Genomic DNA, 16,689 nt, shown 5'->3' on the forward strand with positions numbered 1-16,689 from the left:
ACACCTGGCATTGTTCTAGGCATGGAAATATAGCAGCTAAAAAGCCTACATCTTATAGAGCTGTACAGACTACGGGCAGACCTAGACAATAAATCAATAAACAGGTAAATCAGATAAATTGCGGTTGGAATAAATGTTATCACAGAGTAAAACCGTACATAAGGTATGGAAAATGTCTTGGGGAGAGGGATGGCATTTCATTAGGGGGGGTAGGAGGCCCCTCTGTGAAAGGACATCTGAGCATAGACAGAACGACAGGAAGGAGCCAGCCATGCCAACCCTGGGGGAGAAAGAGGGGGCAAGTATTGTGAACAGCAGGTTTGAAGACCCTTAGAGGAGAAGAAGCAGGAAAATGGGCATAAGGCTAGAAGACAATGGGCAAAGAAAGAAGTAAAGGAAGGTGAGGTCAGAGGAAGGGATAAAGATAAAACCATGCGATGGTGCATAAGGAGTCTGGGGTTTTAGTCCGTGTACATTTTTATTCAAATACCACTGGAAGGTTTTGAACACGGTAGTTTACACAACTATAATTTGTATTTTATTTTTAAAAAAATTTTTTAACGTTTATTTATTTTTGAGACAGAGAGAGACAGAGCATGAACAGGGGAGGGTCAGAGAGAGAGGGAGACACAGAATCTGAAGCAGGCTCCAGGCTCTGAGCCGTCAGCCCAGAGCCCGACGCGGGGCTCGAACTCACGGACCGTGAGATCATGACCTGAGCCGAAGTCGGACGCCTAACTGACCGAGCCACCCAGGCGCCCCTATAATTTGTACTTTAAAAAGATTACCCAGTAGCTTGTGGGTGGGGTAAGGGGAGTGGAGAAGCGGAGGCTGGGAGGAAGCCACTGAGGCAGGCCATGTGAGCACTGGCAGAGACCTGGCTAAGGCCATGGAGTCTGGAGTGGGGGAGGGGGGGATTAAACCAACTGGGACTGTCCACCCTGGACGTAGAGCTGAAGGGACTCACGGGTCACCGGGATGTGGAGCTGAGGAATAAGAGGAACCAAGAGTGGTTCCCAGGATAAGTACTGTGACCAGTTATGAGGCTAAGAATTTGTAGTTGTAACAAGCTTCAGGTGGTGCTGATGTTGGATCACACTTTGAGAACCATGGCCCTAGGGAAGACTCTAGAATGTAACAGGCAGAACAAGGGCCAGAAGAGGCTACTAAGAAGAAGCCAGTGAGGTCGGAGAAGAACAGGAGCATGAAAACCCGTGTTTCCAGTGGATCACATGGCCCATGCTAACATGCTAGGCTAGCATCTCCCTGCTAAGGAGATGCAGAATACCCATGGGACTGGGGGAGATGGAGGTAACTGGTGATCCTGGTAAGAGCTCTTTCAGGGCCTGGAGGAGCCTGCAGCCAACTGAAGCAGGCTGTGTATAGAACGGTGGAAGAGGAACCAGGAATGCACAGCTTCCCCCGAGAGCTTTGCTGAAAAGAACGGAGGAACGGCGTTGCAGCCGAGGCAGATGTGTGACCAGGGGAGAGATTAAAAACAAAAATTTTGACACACTGGAGGATGTTGACTTGCAGACAATACTTCAGTAGCAAGAGAGAACTTGCAGGAGAAGAGGTCCTGCTTGCAGGAGAGCAAAGTGCTAAAGAAGGTGAGAGAACGTGACGTTTGCGGCAAACCCTGAGTGTCCGAGTTGACCTTGGATGTAAATAGGGCCACCTCATCCAGCGACAGGAGAGAGGAGAAGGAATATGGGTACATTGGCAGGTGGGTTTGCATGTTTGGTATTAGGCAGATGAGCGAGTCTGATGGCAAAGGAGTGGATATAATGATAAGAATAGAAAGTCCATTCCAGAGAAACAAGAAACCAAAACAAGAGAGGGGCGATTGATTGTTTTCAGGTGACAGTGTCAGTTGATTAGAGGCCTCAGCGAGGCCAAATGATCGTTTGCTAGATACGACAGAGTAATGGGCTGGAAGTTTAGGAGGTTGTGTTCTAGAAAGGAAAGTGGACACGGAGACTGAAAGCGGTAAAATTATTGGTGTTGGCAAAATTGAGATCTGACCATGGGAGCTTGTGGGTGGAGAAGAGGAAAAGAGGAAGAAACGAGATGATTGAGAATCAGAGAGGACCGGTGGGGGGCGGGTTGGGTGGCTTGTCCAGGTGATGTCAACAGGTGAAGTGGAAGTCCATCCGAGGTGTCAAGACCTCCAGTGAATCAAGGGAATGACAGAGGTCTGTAACCGACAAGTACATCATGGAGACGTCATAGGTAATAATCTGATGGCACGAGCTTCAAAGAAACAGGAGATTTTGAAGAAGGGAAGAGTCTTTGGAACAAGGACACCTACTGCACCTGCAGGGATCAAGATGCTGAGATGCAAGACGGTAACGGGACTCACTAAAAGTGGTGAATTAAGTTTGGATGGAAACAATAAAGTTTAAGGAAGTGCAAAACAGGAAGAGTGGGGAAAGCTTTATAGGAGAGCTGGCCTTGGGGAATGAGATAAAATTTCGTAGGTTTTAAGATTTAAGATTGGATCACCTCAGACAACCCCCATTTCATCTACTTGAGGAACCTGAAGCCTACAGAAGTCAAGCAACATCTAAACTCATACAGCGAATCTGGAACTAAGCCTGGGGGAGAAAAATGAGTTTTTTTGACTCCTCATTCTCTATATTTTATTACACTGCCCTCCAGATGTAAGAAAGAGGAATATGCAAAAGAGAGAGAGAGCGAGAGATGGGCAGGGGGCATGTCTTCCAAAGCCCGAAGGCAGAAATGAACTGGAAACTAACAAATAGTTCAGTGTTCTCATTTGGTCAGCAACAGCGTCAGCTCGAGGAGGTCTGGATTTTGTACAATTACAAGGTGCTTGTCGGCATTTGCTGCAACAAAACTGTGTAAATCCCGTAGCGGTTTACAGCCAGCGCTGTAAGGGTCTGGGGGCTGCGGGTGGACTGCGGCAGCCTCTGTTTCAGCGGCGGGCGGGCGGGGGGGCGGGCGCACGGGGGCGCCACCAGGCCCCTGAGCTCAGAGAGCGCCCACCTCCTCCCGGCGCCCGCTCCGCCGCCCCGCCCTGACAGCTGCGGGCGCCGGGTGAGAAATCAGCAAATGCTGCAGATGGGCACAGCGTTCAAACCAGGGCAGATTTCCTCCGGAGAGGCAGTGGTTAGACTTCTACCCGCGCCCCACGGGCTGCGGGTGACTGTCAAGGGTGCTCCAGCCCCCACACGGAAGGAGCCGCCGCCACCACGCCCTCCCCCACCAGCTGAGTTCAGTGTCAGTGCGGCAGAGAAATATGCGCCACGTGCACGGAAGACGTGCTCTGCGAGGAAGGGAAAAAAAGAGTGATGATGAATAAATACTACAGTCGTCCGCCTCAGCGGGGAAGCGGACAACCATGACGGCTTCTTCAGGGGCATTGAGCCCAGTGGTCCTATTCAGATGACACCCCCCCCCCAAAAGTGGGACCATCCCAATTTAAATATTAAAGCACCTCTGGGGGCGCCTGGGCCACTCAGTCAGTTAAGCTTCTGCACTCTTGATTATGGCTCAGATCAACTCAGGTCAGGTGATGGGATGGAGGTCTGTGTCAGCCTTCCAGCTGGGCCCTGAGCCTGCTTAACACTGTCTCCCTCTCTCTCTCTCTCTCTCTGTCTCTAAAAAAAAAAAAAAAAAAAAAAAAAAAAAATTTATATATATATATATATAAAACACGTGTATATATTTATATATATTTTTTCACACACGTGTATATATATAAATTTTATATAATTTTTATATAAATATATATTTATATATTTTATCATATATACACATATGTGTGTATATATATACATGTATGTGTGTATATATGTGTGTGTATATATATCTCTATATATACCTATATAGATATAGATATAGATATAGATATAGATATAGATATGTGAAGTCCCTCTGTATCAGCTGCTTCAAGTGCCTCAAAGCACTCCTCCCCCTCCTCCAATCCCTGCTGAAGCCCAGGGGCGGTCCAGTGGGGTATTAGGGGAGGCAGCCTGGTGACCTGCAGAGCTGAGAGTACAGACAGGCTGTACCTGGCTCCTTATAGAATAGCTGTGTAACCTTGGGCACACTGTCTGACCCCGCTATCTCTTCCCGTTTCCTCTTCTGGAAAGGGGAAATAACATAATATGCATCACGAGGTTGTCAGGATTAAATCAGTTAGTATCCGTAAAATGCTTTTCAGAGTAGTGCCTGGCACAGGATAGACTCCCTATCAGTATTTACTGTTAATAATAACAGAGTGAGCAATTAATTAGAACTTGTTAGACTCGTAAAATGCATGGACACAAAACAGTAATATGCATATGGTAAGAAAAAAAAGGTACATCAACCCATTAGAATGGTTGCAATGTAGGAAATGGTAACCAAAGGGAAAGACATTGAAACACTGCTCCCTGAGCTCCATCCCCAGAGATTCTGATTCAGTTTTGGTCTAAAATTGGGCTTGTCTGGCCTATGGCCTGGGAACCTCTATTTTTCTAGAACAAGCCCAGGGGATTATGATACATGGATGAGTTTGGGACACACTGGGGCAGTTGTCTAGGAAAAACTCACTATTCATACAGAACACTTCTGTGCCCAGAGGTGAGGGGGGGTGGGGAGGAGTTTCCCACACCAAGCAATTTTGCGGCACTGATTGGGTGTCCTACAATTCATTTCAATTCTGGCACCAACCACACTTAGTGCAGACCCTACAGGTGAAGGGCTCAGTCCCACAAAACTGCCCCCCGCCTAACTTCAGGTGCGGGTCGCAAATCCTGGCTGTCACCCGTGCTTCTGACCAACCAGCTATCATTTGGGGCTCCCATGACCCCACCTAGGGTTTTACAATTTGATACAACAGCTCCGAACTCACATCTTATTATATAAAGGAAATGATAAAGGGCAGAGATGAACAGCCAGATGATGAGGCATAGGGCAAGGTCTGGAAGGGTCCAGTATAGGAGCTTCTGCCCCTGTGGAGTTGGGGTGCACACCTTCCAGGTACACGGATGTGTTCACCAACCCAGAAGCTCTCGCAACCCTGTACTGTGGGCAGTTTCATGAATGATTCGTCACCCAGGCGTGATCCATCATTAACTCAATCTCATCTCTTCTCCCCTTCCCAGAGGACGGAGGTGGGACTGAAAGTTCTAAGCTGCTAATCATGTCTTGGTCTTTCTGGTGACCGGCCCCCATCTTGAAGCTATCCAGGGGCTCAGGAAGAGTAGCCTCATTGTATCAAAAGACTCTGCGATTACCCAGGGAAGTCCAAGGCATTTAGGAGCCCTGTGTTAGGAACCTGGGTCAAAGACCAAATCCTAGAACAAAAGATGTTCCTAGCGTTCTTATCATCTAGGAAATTCCAAGGGTTTTAGGAGTTCTGTGCCAGGAACCAGAAGGGGAGACCAGTATCTGTATTTTCTGTTAGCTCACACTAAGAGAAGGAACATGTTCCTGGAGGAGTCTGACTCACTTGGCTGCGTATTCCAGCCCTGCCACTTCTTTCCATCTCTTGGACCAGTTATTTAACCTCAGTTGTCTTGTTTGTAAGAAAAAAAAAAGGAGAGAGAGATTGCTATTATATTAGTTACGAGTCTTCAATTTGTAACTGAGAGAACTCAGAGTCGCTGAACAGAAAAGTGGGGGGACATTTACTGGTGCTCAAAAGCCAGCCACAGAGTAGTGGATGTGGTGCCAGCCCAGGGCTGACTGGATCCAGGCACTCTGGCTTTTCAGGAGTGTGTTTGTGTCTGATTGCCCCTCTCTTGGGGCAGCCCCCCCCCCCACCGCCTCCATCTTGCTTCATCCCGATTTGTCCCTGTTTGGTTTTACCCTCTCCTGCAAAGAACAGACTATGTCCATGTGGCAGGGACCATGACAGTAGAGGTCCAAGATCTTGATTCTCCCAGATCCATAACCCGGTAGGCAAAGCTGGGGCCATCCCTGTCAGCTTCTTGGAAATATACTGGTGAAGAGCCCGCATTGGCTCTGCATGGGTCATGCGCCATCTTGGTGACTGGAGCCGGAGATGTTGTGGCACCAGAAGTATGTCTGGGCGGAGTGGGGGGTGGAGACGGGCAATGGGGAGAGTGCTGAGTGTACACTGATTAGAATACCATAGCCCTCAGCTTGTAGGATTTTATGAGAATTGAGTAAGATGCTACATGTAAGAACACACTTGTGGTGCTTGACTGCACATGGTGGACACTCAAACATTGGTTTCCATGCCTTCCCGCCCTTGGTGATCTGAATGCGAGGAAGGACGTTTAAATCAGATGATCTAAACTACTATTGCTATTTCAACCACTGGGTATTTGGAGAAAGACAGGTGCAGCTATCTATGCACATTATCTAGTTTTGCTCACTCCTTCACCAAGTGGGGTGATCTGAAGATTTAATTCCCTGGCTTAATTTACCTGTAATTACTAAGCCACTTTTTAGAAGTATATAAATACTTATACATATATAAGGGTATATATAAAAATGTAAGTGTTTTTCCTTCATCGGTTTTAAAAGATCTTTCCGAGTCAGTGTTTACTGTATTGTCCTTCGTTGATTTAGCGGAAAGAACCCTGGGGAGATCTGGTCACCCAGCTTCTCAGAATTTGACTTTTCTCATTTATTTAGAAAAGATGATGCTATTAAGCACCTGCCCGCCCATCTCAGAGGGGTGTCGTGAGAAACAACGTTAGGTACAATCTCTTTGTAAAATGTAAAGACATAACGCTAGGGTTGACTTTGTTCCTTTAAATAAGTTCTTTTAAAAAGGTAAGAAGGAAAGTTTCCCAAGTTGGCTTATGTTCTCATAAACTCTGGTATGCCCTCAAATGTCTTTGAGTAAAACGTCTGTGTGGCACAATTTAAACTTTTCTAACAGAAGCAGAGTCCTGTGAGCCTGTGAAAATCCCCACCCAGTCGTTGCTGCAGGATGTTGCGGGGCAAGCAAGGAAAGAAAAAGTGAAGTTACCTCACTACCTGCTGAGCTCCAAGCCCAAGTCCCAGCCTCTCACAAAGGTAAAACAGACATGGGGACCAATGTCCCAGAGCCAGGCGGCATTTCATGCAATCCCGACCCATTGAAGTTACTGATGTGCAGCCACTGGGTACTGCGATTGAGTGGACATACATACCATCATCTCCCCATGAAGGCCTTTGGATCACACAGAGAATGAGCCAAGGCCGCCCTTTGCCCGAGGCCAGCTCATCCAGGCTCATGAGGAGAATTTTAGGAGCTGGCTCTTAAACCATGGCTAGCCTGAAATCAGCCTGCTGGGAGTGCTCACACCATACACATCAGCAAATGCTACTAATCAACATTCTTTTCAGAGAGCCAGCTTACCAGCACACCACTGGTCCCAGGGATCATTGGCCATCCTTCCCCGTGACTCTTAGGATAAAATCCACAATGGCAGCATGGCTACAAGCCCTGTTTGCCTTTACTCTCGTTTTGCCCCCCTACTCACTTCAGCCATCATGGGTTTCCCTTAGTTCTTTAAAAAAATTTTTTTTAATCTTTATTCACTTTTGAGAGACAGAGCGTGAGTGGGGGAGAGGCGGGACACAGAATCCGAAGCAGGCTCTAAGCTGTCAGCACAGAGCCCGACGTGGGGCTCAAACCCATGAACCGTGAGAACGTGACCTGAACTGAAGCCGGATGCTCAACTGACTGAGCTACCCAGGTGCCCCTCCCTTAGTTCTTTAAAAGCTCCTTCCTTCCTCAGAGCCTCCAAGATTAAGATTTCCTCTCATCTCTGCTGGGAACACCTGCCTTGAGCCTACCAATCCTTTTGATAGTTATCCTTTGATATTTTCATGGCACCGTGTGTTCATTGTCATCACAGAATAGGTTGCAATGTAAGTGTTACATGGTAAGAGTGCTTCTCAAACTTTGATGCACACATGATTATCTGGGAATCTTGTGAGAATGGAGATTCTGAGTCACGGGGGTCTGAGAACCAGCTGTTCTAATGAACTCCCAGGTTGAGCTCAGCGCTGGCCAATAACAAGATAACAAGAGCACAGAGTGTGATTAGCTGGCCAGCAGCATTGGCAAAGCCTGAGAACTTGTTACAGATGCAAATTCATGCCCCTCCCTCCCAGATTTACTGGTTGAGAAACTTGGGGGGTAGAGTCAGCAATTTGTGTTTTAACAAGCCTCCCAGGTGATTCGGACGGAAGCTGAAGTTTGCTAGTCACTGGCACAGAGGAAAGAGCATAAAGTTTAGAATCAAGCCAACTTGAGTTTGAAACTTTTGCTTGAGCAAATGACGCCTTACGCTTCTCAGAACGACAGCTTCTTCATCCTGAAAGCCTAAAATCTGTCCTTACAGCGCTGTTGTAAGGATTACACGAGACCGATGGTGTCCATTTCCTTCCACAGCCAAGCAGTTCTTTTCCTCTGGCGATAGGGCCTTTTTCTTATCTTGGGAACACAACTTGGAACCATTTTCTTTTGTTACTTTTTCCTTAAATGCAAAGGTGCAAGATTTGGTTGGAGGCAAAGTGAAAACGTCCTCTGTTGCGTCTGCTGCCATTAATAATGTGAACTCATCCCCTTTTGGATTCCACCTTCTCCCACCATCAGTGAAGTTTGGAGTCCTAAAAGAAGGATACACCTATGCGGCCACTGTGAAGCTCAAGAATGTTGGAGTGGACTTTTGCAGGTGAGGCCAAGGCACCAAATGTCTACTCACGTCACTTTCTCCTTTGCTGAGACTTGTCTTTGGCTACCTGTGTCACTGAACGTTTATTGAACTGAAACTCTAATTACACCTTGACTCTTGAATCCTCACATCATTCATTCAACCATTTACTTCATTCATTCATTCTTCATCAGATCAGTATTTTTCAAGCCTCAACTATGTGGTGGGCACTCCTTTGTCCTCCCATTAATCGTTATTCATACCTTGGTAGAAGCAATTCAGGGGCTGATCTACGGTAGCAAAAACTAAAGGGGAAGCTGTACAAGTCTTATAGTAACTAACACATAAAACCTGAAAGTCTATTTCTCAAACCCACCACCCACTGTAATGCCAGCTGACATTTGTTTGTACTTTATGATCCATAAGGGATTTTAACTCCACTATTTCTGCATAATTGAGGCAAAAAGGAAAAAAAAATTAACCTGAGTCATTAGGGCCATTTTGCCTCTGAAGATCTGACTTGGCTGTAACTCAGAGCCTGACCTCCCAGTTGAAAATACCCTACAGCTGGCATTCAGTGACAAGAGTCCTTCATTTCCAGATCATTAGAATTTTAGAATTTGCAGAGACTATTACAGAGGATCAGAGTAACATGTTTTAATGTCTTATTGACTAGAGCAAGACAGGATCTCAGATCTCCTGTGGACCTGTTTGTATGTGGCACCATGCTTTATCCACACAGCTGTGGTCACTTCTTGTGTGGGAGTTCAGTCCTTCCCACTGGGTCAATAGACCATATGTCTATACCAGGACATATACCCAATTACAAGTGTCTATACCCAATTACAAAATCTTCCCTATTCTATTTTGGATTAAACTTAAGCATAATATGGGGTCCCCTCCCCCCAAAACAGTGAAATAAATGTTTATTTCAGTTGCAGAGCTATGCTCATTGTAAGTGGCAAGTCCTTCCAGTTTATGGTTCTGGACTCGAGACCGGAAACCAGATGTAATAAAGCTACAGAGGCATCTGGTTTAAAAGATCAACATCCCATTTTAGTTGAGGCAAATACCCAGCTTCAGGAATCATGTTGGTTTCCTCAGAAACAACGAGGCCACCAGATCAGACATTACTGTCTTTTTAGGCTACTGCCAACAAAGTGGGTGGGGAGAAATAGAGAACCAACTTCAAGCCAATAAAACTTATCCATGCAGATCCTGTCTACTCAGTATAGAATTTTAGCTTTCGGGATTTCACTCCTCAGCTTGTTAAATTCAGCCACTATGGCTCAGACAGCAAAGTTGATGGTGGAAGGAGCGGGATTGAGGTCATTGTGGAGGTAGGCTTTCCCTGGCATTTTAATTTACTCCAGGTCTTTAACCTTCAGGCAGAACCCACAAACCACAGGAAGGGAAAGAGATCAATAGGCACCACGTGTGAGCTTGGGGCTTTTCAAGGTCTCTACATTTTCTGAGCCTTTTCTGTTTCTCTTCTCCCCAAACATGCAAGCCCCATGCCACGGCAGAGCGAGACGGCTCCCATGCTCTCCTGCTTTCCAAAAGAGCCTTTATTCTTCAGCTTAATGATCTGGCAGGCAGCATCGGTGTTCACACTGGCGGCTATGCTGCTGTGCACACACCAGCCAAACATTCACGACAGTCGGCCCGAGCCCAAGCTGGTTGGCGGCATCCAATAACAGAGGGTTGAAACTGGGGTTGGAGTCTGTTTGACGCTGATGAAAACTGTTGCTGGAAAGGGGGTTGTGAAAGGGGCCCCAGCTTCTCCCAACTGAATATTGGGTGGTTCTTTAATGGTGTGGACCCCCTGCAGCTTTGTAGCAAATATTAACACCTTCCTGATTTTATGACATCCCAGTTCATTCACTGCATTTTCGTGATGGCGTAAATTTATTTTCTTTTTTTGCCTGGCAGGTTTAGGGTGAAGCAGCCCCCACCCAGCACAGGACTGAAAGTGACTTATAAACCCGGTCCCGTAAGTCCCATGTGCTACCTGTTGTGTGTGTCCCTGTGTGTGCATGGGAGTGTGTGCATGGTTCCAGGGGAGTGGGCTTTTAAGTCATTCTGTGCATCCAGTTTAAACCATGTAGAAGTCTGATTTTTCTAGGATCATAAGCAAAAGATCCCTGGTATTGGTACAATATGTGGCTTGATATCACTTACTTCGTGTAATGACCCCGAGACAGATCCTATGCATAAATAGAGTTAAACTTCCAGCTATGGAAACTTTCCTGAAGTTCACTCATTTGTCCCAATACTACAGCTACGTATAGTTGTATGCAAACTACCTTTTTAAAAATTAAATATGATTTGACATGCATTTGGAAAGCTGACTACCTCAAGGTATCCTGTAATAGATTTGTCTGCAAAATGAAAAATTCCTTGGAAAAATAAATATTCTACTCTTTGTACTTTATATACATTTGGCTTGTTATTTTGGTTTGCCAAGAGAATATTATCTAATGACATACAAAGAAATGGTAGTATATTAACGTCATCAGCTCCCTCATTTCTCCAGGGAGCTCTGAAAATGCCAATTTTAAAATGTCAACCTGTTCTTACTTTATTCGACACATTCCCCAACGTGGGGTGTTTAATATAAAATCTGTATGTTGTCACTCACTTTAAATTATAATTTCAGAAATGTAGTATCAAGCAAACAAAAGTTTACAAATATACAAAATATAATATATAAGATAATATATAAAATATAACAAAATCACACTTGTAAATCTTAACATTTATTTCTTGATCAGCGCATCGTCTTGTTTAACATTCCTTCCATTTCACTCAACAGGCTTTGAGTTACTTGAGCGTGCCACTGATAGGGACAGGGGACAGGGGATGTTAAAAATGAGTAGGACACACAAGTTGCTCGCAAAGCTGGGCGCATAGCAGGGACACAAGAGATGGATGGCTACGTGACAGAATGAAGTGAGGATATCTGGTAGACACAGGATCAGCCATCACAGACCGGGACGCGTGCGGACTCCTGGGAACACAGAGCAAGGGCATCCCATTCTATAACCAGCACACGGTGTTCGCCGAGTCCCAAGATCTTAAAACTGCCACGGTTGTGCGTTGACACAGAGGGGCAGTTAGGTATGGTGCAAAATCAGTTGGCTTCTTGTAATGACTGTGCCACCAGCAGCAGTGCCGTTGGTTAATTAAACCCTCTGCGCCTTGTTTCCCTCACCTATAAAAGTTGTCGCTTGAGGCACCTGGGTGGCTCAGTCGGTTAAGCGTCCGACTTCGGCTCAGGTCGTGATCTCACGGTCTGTGAGTTCGAGCCCCGCGTTGGGCTCTGGGCTGATGGCTCAGAGCCTGGAGCCTGCTTCCGGTTCTGTGTCTCCCTCTCTCTCTGACCCTCCCCTGTTCATGCTCTGTCTCTCTCTCTCTGTCTCAAAAATAAATAAACGTTAAAAAAAAATTAAAAAAAAAAAAAAAAAAGGAGTCGCTTAGACCCAATAATTTCTTAGTCCTCTTCCAGCCCTAATACCTTATGGTCTACAAAACAGTAGTTTGCAGGCTGCAGTTCCAAACAGAAATATACTTTGAGATTAGACCCACCAATTCGTGAGCACCTCTCTCACACATTTCATCATCGTACTGTGTCAAGATTTCAGAAACTTCGCAACATAAAGCAAAAAACAAGACAAAACAAAAAATCAAAGTCAGCTTTCCTTCCACTGTTCTGGGAAGTTAGCAGATTTCTTTTCATTTAAAGTAGGGGCAATGCCCAAAGCCAAAATGACTGTTGGATCGATCTTTATAGGTACTAAAAACCCAGCGTGTAGTCTTTGAAGCTCACTCTCGACTGTTAGTTTTTTAATATTTTTTTTTCTTTTTGACAGTAAGTTTTGGCTCTGCACAAATATAATCTATAGACTTGTCCATATGTAAAGCTAACCGCTGTTCAGCTTGGTTGGTTGCCAACACCGAGTGAATGTGCTCGGAGCCCGGGTAGACCTGATGGCAGGATGCCAGCTGCCATGCAGAGTGGCGTCACCCCAGCCCTGCCCTCCGTGTTGGGCTCCAGGGCGAAGGGCCTGGTCCTCAGACATGGAGCATTGGATACCGTCCAGTAAGCAGACCTTCACAAGCACATTGTTGAAAAAGTTGAAACATTTTTTCGGTCCTATTATTTACAAACTATACTGAAGAAAACAAATTTTTTGTATCTAACTGCTTTCCATGTGGTGGTTTCTGATGTATTTTTTTTTTTCCGGATAATTGTTCTCAAGCCTGCTTCTTAGCCTACCTCCTGGAGAGGCAGCTTAGGAACACAAACAGCTCTTTCTTTCCTGGCCAGTGTTCTCTTCAAGGGACAAGGCAAGAAGCCCATTCCTTGCTGTGTTTCTTCTTCATTATATATCGGGTTTCTTCTTTGTTGGTCCAGACCTCTTCCACGTAGCTTTCAGACCTAAGCAGTTTGGCATTTGAACTCCTCCCGTCTCCCTATACTGGCTCTGTCACACCATAGGCCCTCCACTGGGAACATTATAAACTAAGAGGCAGGGCCAGGAAGTTGTGCGATTCACGTAGTCTCTTATTTTAAACTTCTCTTTATCTGCAAGGATGCCCCTAGGAACTCACTGCAGATGTTCAAGAAAGAGCACGATTGCGGGCATTGTAAACTTTGCCTTCAGTGCCACCTCCAGGATGCTGGCTTTTATTTTTCTTACCTTTCTTCCCAAATGGCACCTGGTTTTCCCCTTCAACAATTTATCCTGGGTCCCATTTGCTCCATGGAAGTCTACCTAGCTAATCTACAAAGTAATTCTTGTAAGTGCCTAACTGCGATGGTTCATGTGCGCCAAATTTATAGATGGGAAAACAGGATTAGAGAGTCTAACTAGCTTGCCGAAATTCATGTTAAAACCCAGATTTGAACCCCGATGTGTCTGATTCTAAAGCTACATTGTGTCCTATAGGTGGCAGCGGGTCTGCAGACTGAACTGAAAGTGGAGTTATTTGCCATGGCTGTTGGAGAGGAAGGTGCCAGGGGATCAACACACATCTCGCACAATATTGAGATTATGACTGAGCACGACGTCCTGTTCTTACCCGTGGAAGCAAATATCCTTTAAAGTTCAATTTGAGTAGTCATAAATAGAGCAAAAATTACATTTGAGCAAGGAGAAAATATTAGAATGCTATTCCGTGACCCCCCCACCCCCACACCTGCACTCCATAGCTTCATTAATTCTGTTTTTAAAACCGTAGAGTTCAAGTTTTAGGATAAAGATTGTCTTCGTCTTTGTGAGCAGCTAGCAAAATGCCTGTTAACACAGTACATGAGCAGTGACTGCAAGATGAATGAATGTCAGTGTTAATTGCTGTCTATGGGGTATCAGACAATCAGAATTAAGCAGGGAATTGTTTTTAAAACTTTTGAGGAAAGGAGACTTAAATAGAAAGAACAAACAAATCCACAGAAATAGGAGAGTTCTAGGTGTTGGGAAGTATAGGGAGTTCAACTTGTTGAGAACTTAGGGGTATTAGGAAACATAGTAGGGAAGTTGTGGAAGATTTTGAATCCCTGCTTAAACTTTATTATATAAGCAAGAGTGAATCATTGATCCAGTGCATGATACAATCGTCATATTTTTATCAAGATGAACCCAGCATTACCGTGCTGGACATGTCAAGGAGCAACCTGATGCAAATAGAAACAAAGAGTCGTTGGAAGGCCGCTTCATTAGGCTGAGCATAAGGACAGGAACTACCCCGTGGCAGTTGTGGAAGAGGGACATGGGTGGAAAGACATTTGGCGGGGGAGAGGAATCTGTAAAATCTCAGGTGGAACCCATTGAGGGAGGGCAGTAAGAGGACTCAAGAGTTCAAGGTTTGGAGCATGCAGGTCTGGATCGCAATTGAAGAGACAGCGCAGGAGAGGTAATGATTTTAAACATCATCTACAAAGAGGAGACAACTGGAGGTATGGAAAAGGAGTAGAGCTGCGGGGTCTGTTAAGGACGCAGAAGGAAGAAGAGGAGACCGTGGAGACACAACAAGCAATCATAAAACCAAGAAACATCTCAGAAGCCACACAAGGAATTTCAAGGAAAACACGGACCTAGTTGACAGGTGCTACAGAGATGTCCTGGAGAATTCAGATTACGTAGGATTGCTAGATCTGGCTGAAGGGAATGGAAGAGAAACATTAAAAAATATGAATGAGAGGAAGTAACTGAAGCAGCAGCATCCAAAGGAGAGCAAGAGAATAGTCAAGAATAGAGCTGAAGGCTTAGTCTCGGCGAGGGGGCGTGTGAGGATGGCTAAGGATCCAGACTTTGAGGTGAAGGGGAAATTTGGGGAAGCTTGTGTCAGATGACCTTGGTTTCAGTGGAAATGGAGCTGAATTCATTTGTTCACTTATTTCAAAGAGAAGTGTCTCTAGTGTGCTAGGCACTGTTCTAGGCACTGGGGATACAGCAGTGAACAAGACACAAAACTCCCTGCCCCTACGTTGCTTACTTTCCAGTGGGAGAACAGACTGTACGCAAAATAAGTAACACAAGGACTACAATGGTGCTGGTAAGTACAATGGAGATAAATAAAAAGTAGGAAAGGGGGTACAGGGAGGATTAAGGAGGACTGCAATTTAAAGTGGGATGTTCAAGAAAAGACCTCACGGGGGATGTGATTTTTTTTTTTTTTCTATATGGATGGCAGGGTTCTTCTGCAGTGATAGGAGAAAACTAACCAAAGAACCAGCTTTTTCCTCTAAGAATTAAATCAAGTCTCCATACATCCTCTTCACACAAGTTATGAGATGCTGACCCAGAGACACTGTAACCCTGCTGCTGGTCACAGTAACTAAGTCATTCTGCTTTTATGCTTGTAGATTAAAGGGTACCTGTCAGGCATAGATAGATGGGGCAGAGAGTTTTATTAAATCTTTTATCTATTTCTAATGTCAGTAGTGAGAATTTGTAGCCCATTTCTCAAGATCTATCCCTTCCCCAGAAAAAAAGACATGACCTCTAGACATTGATGTGATTTTGGGACCTGATTATGGTGATTGATGTCTCCTATAGGAAGACTCGCCACAGTCAGGGGAGAAGCACACACTGGGTGGACAGGAGAAATTCCAGGAAATCAATATCCGTCCGTCTTCCTCTAAGCCTGAGTCCACAGAATTCACATTGCATGGTAAAGGACCCAAAACAGAGCTAATGAGGCCAGAGAGGAGGTTCTGATTTGAAAATGTTAACGAGTTTGTATATACACATCATTTGGTCACAAAAGTCCTTAACGAGTATCTTACCAGTTTTAACAAGCAGCAATTATGATAAGAGACCAAAAGATTTTCCTCAGGGAAAAGAAAATCCCATGGTCCGGAGGACTTCTACAATTTCTTCTTCTGCACTTGGAGTCTTCATGTCCCGTAAAATTTCTCCACGTTAGGTCCGGTAAGTAAGTAATAAATGGGAATTTGACTGGTAACCATTCATATGTGAGGCCTTAGACCTCATGTTTGTTTCTCTCTTCTTACAGCCAGAAACCAATGAGCCACTAAGCCCAGGGGAAAGGAAATACTTGTTTTTAATGACCAAAACAGCTACTCCTTTACATATATTATCATATCTCATCCTCACACTACTGATAAGATAGGTATTCTTTCCCACGTTATAAATGAGGAAGCTGATGATGTAAAAATCTAACCTACTTCAATGTGATTCTGAAGTTCGTTCTTTTTTTAAAAAAATTTTTTAATGTTTATTTTTTTAATGTTTATTTTTGAGAGAGAGAGAGAAAGAGAGAGCACACAAGCAGGGGAGGGGCAGACAGAGAGGGAGACACAGAATCCAAAGCAGGTGCCAGGCTCTTAGCTGTCGGACACGGGGCTCGAACTCACAAACTATGAGATCATGATCTGAGCCAAAGTCAGATGCTTAAATTGACTGAGCTATCCAGGCACCCCTAAAGTTCATTCTTTTAAGTGCTGTTTTCAGTGTTGACCTTCCAAAAAGCAGGGGTACCAACACCAGGATGTCCTTCTGAACTTGAAACTTTACAAGTAAGCCAGTGGTTC

The 16,689-nt window shown here is 45.0% G+C and overlaps 1 protein-coding gene across 3 annotated transcripts in view; it reads left to right on the forward strand.

Moving 5' to 3' along the window:
* The window catches only part of SPAG17 (sperm associated antigen 17), a 239,057-nt gene that overhangs the window by 190,672 nt on the left and 31,696 nt on the right, over positions 1–16,689 (forward strand). For all 3 annotated transcript variants that reach the window (XM_060626305.3, XM_060626304.3, XM_060626306.3), the window contains exons 44-48: positions 6,866–7,002; positions 8,467–8,651; positions 10,563–10,623; positions 13,583–13,727; positions 15,922–16,066. In XM_060626305.3, the coding sequence (XP_060482288.3) occupies positions 6,866–7,002; positions 8,467–8,651; positions 10,563–10,623; positions 13,583–13,727; positions 15,922–16,061 (668 nt within the window). In that variant the 3' untranslated portion in view covers positions 16,062–16,066. The remainder of the gene's footprint in view (positions 1–6,865; positions 7,003–8,466; positions 8,652–10,562; positions 10,624–13,582; positions 13,728–15,921; positions 16,067–16,689) is intronic.

The sequence above is a fragment of the Panthera onca genome, chromosome C1 (genome assembly GCF_046562875.1).
Source record: "Panthera onca isolate mPanOnc1 chromosome C1, mPanOnc1 haplotype 2, whole genome shotgun sequence".
NCBI lineage: Eukaryota > Metazoa > Chordata > Mammalia > Carnivora > Felidae > Panthera > Panthera onca.